The sequence below is a fragment of the Sinocyclocheilus rhinocerous genome, unplaced genomic scaffold (genome assembly GCF_001515625.1).
Source record: "Sinocyclocheilus rhinocerous isolate Xijiao unplaced genomic scaffold, SAMN03320098_v1.1 scaffold343, whole genome shotgun sequence".
Taxonomy (NCBI): domain Eukaryota; kingdom Metazoa; phylum Chordata; class Actinopteri; order Cypriniformes; family Cyprinidae; genus Sinocyclocheilus; species Sinocyclocheilus rhinocerous.
Genome location: NW_015626871.1, coordinates 56,591 through 61,590, shown reverse-complemented (window position 1 = coordinate 61,590; position 5,000 = coordinate 56,591). Strand labels below are relative to the sequence as shown.

The 5,000-nt window shown below is 37.0% G+C and overlaps 1 protein-coding gene across 2 annotated transcripts in view; it reads right to left on the bottom strand.

Annotated features, from left to right (window-relative positions):
* LOC107719306 (probable JmjC domain-containing histone demethylation protein 2C) overlaps positions 1-4,946 on the bottom strand; it is an 89,015-nt gene extending 84,069 nt beyond the window's left edge. For both annotated transcript variants that reach the window (XM_016526709.1, XM_016526714.1), the window contains exon 1: positions 4,612-4,946. In XM_016526709.1, coding sequence (XP_016382195.1) covers positions 4,612-4,740 — 129 coding nt within the window. In that variant the 5' untranslated portion in view covers positions 4,741-4,946. The remainder of the gene's footprint in view (positions 1-4,611) is intronic.
* Positions 4,947-5,000: the final 54 nt, after the last annotated feature.

Below are 5,000 nucleotides of genomic sequence, written 5' to 3'. Positions count from 1 at the left end.
ATAAACCCTCCATCAAATCTGTGTTTGCAACTTCTTTAGTGGGTTAGACTGCAATATAGATTGTTAACAAGAGTTACAACAAGCTACACTGTGAATATGGTCATGGCTAAAGGTATGGTGTGCAGCATTACAATTCAAGCACAATCATATTTAAAGGGGTCATATGATGCGATTTCAAGTTCTTGGTGCATAAAGAAGATCTGTAAAGTTGCAAAGACTAAAGTCTCAAATCCAAAGAGATATTCTTTATAAAAGTTAAGAGTCAGCCACACCTACCTAAAATGGCTCGTGAGAGGCGGGGCATAGAGGACCTACAATAATGTACAGTATTTGAAAAAGAATGTGTTTTTTGAACATTAAAGCATGTCAACATATTCTGTTATACCAAATACACAAAATAATGATCTTTAAAATAGCATCATATGACCCCTTTAAAGATTCTTTACTTAACTTCATAGGGAAAAATATAATTTAACATGGCCGATAGAAGCTAAATACATTTGGTTACACTAAAACAATCTCATGGTAATTCGTAACTATTTTACATTTTGGCGAATTGGTGGCTAATACGTATGAACTTGTATTATCTCATTTCCTAAGATCTGCTTACGCCCAAGTGACGGTTATATTTAGGTGTGGGGTGGACTTTCTTACTTTTTTTCTAAAAATAGATGTCAGTTCATGCAAAATCGTTTTAAGGGTCAGATCACTGAGGGTTAGATGATTTTTAATTAAAATATGTTTCATGTGTGAATGCAATGATATGTATGTACATTTCACAACATTTTAAAATTGTGTCATCAAGAATTTCTCCTCCCTCCAAAACTGCCAGTCCAAACCGATAAGACTTTATCTTTGAAACACAAATGAAGATATTCAATAAAACCTGAGAACAAAAGAGCTAAATTAAATCTGTTTATCATATTAAGTGACTGTGTCTCTTTACAAGATTTGGATTAAACCGCTCTATGAATTACTTCAATGACATCTTTTTGAACTTTCTGAAGCATCAAAGTTTTGGTTGCCTGGACTTTTAATGGATGTACAGAAATCTATCATGTTTCATTAAAATATTTTAATTTGTGTTTACGAAAAAGAATGAAAGTGTATTTTTTTCATCACATTTAATTCATACACTCAGAATAAAGGTATAAAATCTGTCTCTGTGGCAGTACCTTTTCAAAATGTACATTTTTATACCTTTTAGGTATTAATATGTACACTTTAGGAACTAATATGTACATTTAAGGTACCATTATGGACCCTTTAAGTACAAATGTGTACCTTTTGAAAAGATACCATCCCAGTGACAGCTTTTGTACCTTTTTTCTGGTAGTGTAGCTGTTAATGTTTGTGTGTGTAATTTAGTACAGCTGGTTTGCCATATTCACCCATCAGCATCCAGGACTGCAACCATCTGTTTATACATACTATATCACACAAAGATAAGAAAACATCATTCTTGTATCATTCCATGACATTTTCCTGTAGTTTTAAAACTAAAAACAGTGCATATCTCAAGCTGTCAAGTCTGGACACACTGCAGATATTTGGAAATTCAAGCAAACCAGTGTTCGTGGTAAACCCCTGAGAATACAGCACAGTAAAACAGCAGGTTGTGAAGGAGATGAGAAGCATTAGGAGATATCTGTGTGTTTGTAACACGGCAGGAGGTTGTAACCCAGGGAAAGCTGTCAGTCACACGGCTAAGCCGCTGTTGCCACGGGGACGTCGTCTAGCCAATAGCGTAAAAGACATGAGTCCCCAAAGACAAATATACACTAACACACATGCACTTACAATCTCATGAAACACAAAAATACACCAGGAGAGAAAACCAACAGCTGTTCTGATAAACAAACAGAGCTGTATATTCCCCAGCTTTAAAAATAAAACTATAACCACCAGAGAGATTTTTCACAGCATATCTAAACTGAGGACACAATCCAAATAAATACAGTACTATATAATAAGATTACAGTTTTATCTAAAATAATTGACCTCACAGAAGGCGAACATACTCTCATACAGTGAGAAAATCCTGTTGGTGCGAGTTTACAACCACAAAGAGCTAGTTATACAAACACACACACCCTACAGATATACAAGCAATCCTGCACCTGTACTGGGAAAATGAATGACAGATATGCACGCACATGAATGCAAGCCTTTGCCAAACAATCAAACCGCATATGATCTGAGCAACAACGCCAGTAACAACTATGAAATGAATGCTTTCTTTCCCTCTCTTTTACACGCATACACAGCTGGAAGCATATGACAGCATGACTAAACTATCAATTCACACAAACTGTCAGAGAGAATTAATAAAACACAGGGCACTTGCCAGATAACAGAGAAAAGTTTCTACATAGAAACAACACAATTCTCTATTTTTTGCACCCTAGTGGAATACATACTGTATATTTGAGTTACACTTTAAATGTCAGTGAAACAAGCCGCCACAACTTGTTCAATCAGTTACGCAGTGCGATCCTCAGAGGGTGACCGGCTCTTTCGCTGAGCACTAGTGTAGGAGGAAAGTGTGCCTTTGACCCTCATAATTAACTTCACAGTTGTAAAAATGCAAATATGTCTACTGCGGTGCACAGGGTGCCAGCAAAGATTCAAACGAATGAACTGTAATGGCTTTACTGAAGTCAACATGCATTTAGTGCATTTAGTAACGTGCAGGGTTCTCATAGCTTTTCGCTAATGAATATCCATGGCTTTTCCAGTCGTTCGTGATGGCTTTATGGATTTTTAAAAGCAATTTATAGAGTTCAATAAGCAATTTGTAGCCAAATATTTTAGAGCTAAAAATCTTTGAAAAATGTATATTAACTCTTAACTTTTCAAGCCACTTTATGCATATACAGTATGTGCAAGTATATATATATATATATATATACACACACACACACTTGGATTCATACATATGGATGCATATGTAACTACAGAAATTAATTGCATGTGCAATTGCATGCAGATATTTTTAAATATAAATACAATGTATGTACACAATAAGTGCATTACATCAAATTATTAATAAATGTTAGTACAGTTAAAGACACTTCATATAAAATGGGTCCATATAGGTAACACTATTTTACATTGTCCTTGCAATACGTTACATGTACTTACTCCAGAAATAACAGAAAGTTATGCATAATTACATGCAACTAACCCTAAACCTAACCTGAACCCTATAAATTGATAGTGTTAATTAATATTACTCAGTACTTAAATGTATAGTTACACTGTAACAACGACACCTTAAAATGAAGTGTAACCTTAATTATACTACTTTTCCAGGAAATTACTATTTCAAAATCCTGTTTTCTTGATTTTCCATGACCGTGGGAATCCTGAATGTGGATACACATCGGAAAAGCTAACAAATGCTAGTAACACATATTACATGATGTTATATTGCGTATTAGTCAAGTCAAGTCATCTGCATTTCTACAGCAGTTTATACAATACAGATTATGTCTCAGCAGCTTCACACACATAGAAAAATAAGGGGACAGAATCGTACCTTTTGGGGTACAACAGCTTGTCCCTGGAGCAGTACCCTTAAAAGGACATATTTGTACCTTTTTACCCCTAATAGGTACATATTAGTACCTTTAACCATAGGAGTACCCTTAAGGTACTAATATGTACCTATTGGGGTAAAAAGGTAATATTTGTACCTTTTTACCCCTAATAGGTACATATTAGTACCTTTAACCATAGGAGTACCCTTAAGGTACTAATATGTACCTATTAGGGGTAAAAAGGTACAAATATGTCCTTTTGAGGGTACTGCTCCAGGGACAAGCTGTTGTACCCCAAAAAGTACAATTTTAAATCTGATAAACAGGAAAACAGCAGAATCGCTTACTGAAACTCAACTATGGAGACAATTCAGATTTCGCCGTAAAACAGCTCTAGTGTCATTATTTAGTTCAAGTCAGTTCAGTGTTGTATTACTAATAGTTAATGTGCATACATACACATTCTCATATAAGTAACTTACATACTAGTTATTCATTAACGTTATTTCGCAGTACTCACATATGTAAACACATTTAACGCTGTAGTGCAAAGTGTATCCGTTCTTTCTCAAGATCTGTTTGAAGTAAATATCAATATACAAAGATAAAAGGGATGTGTATATAAAATAAGACACCTCGTGATGAAGCCGTCTCAGGGCTGTGGTGGAGCGATGGAGTTTGGCGCTACAGCGGCAGTGCAGTAAACTGTCTCACAACAGCTGATTAGTCTGAGTGAAGTCCCGCTGAGCTATGACCACACACACACACAGTTGCTTTTTTTCCCTCTCTCTATCATAACTCTATCTCTCTATCATATCTCTATCGTAACACGCCCAGCCTTCGACTCATAGTAAAAGCCGCCTGAATGTCTGTTGACTAAACAACTGACAGAAACAAACCTAGCGTTACCAGCTTTCAAAACAATCAACTTTCGCTGTCATATCAGTAGTTCCGCCAAACTTTTTTTCTGACAAACAAGCGAAAATGAATCTGTAGAAGTTATATCAACTGGAAAAGGCTAAAAACAAGCGTAAGCTGTCCTAAATAAGGGTCGTGAGGTAAGTTTTACCGTTAGCGCAGGCGAGTCGCAGGCGCGGATGACTCCGGCTCTCCAGCTCCAGCGCGAGACTCCCGCGGGCTCCAGCCGCTCTCCGCTGCTCACGCACAGGCAGCGCTTCCCCACCAGCTCCACCTCCATAGTCCCGCAAAAAAGTGGGAGAAATGTCCACGGACAACAAGCAAACTTCCTCCTACTGCGGGCTGCGGTGTTGACACATTATTAAAATATGGTGATTAAAAGTAGATTCTTGAGGGTTAAAATTCCCTGCAAAGTCCTCTGGCGAACGCTGATGTCTCTGTGCGCCGAGAAACTGATTTACACTGGGAGTAGTAACAGTCATTATGGCTCTCTCTCTCTCTCTCTCTCTCTCTCTCTCTCTCTCTCTCTCTCTCTCTCTC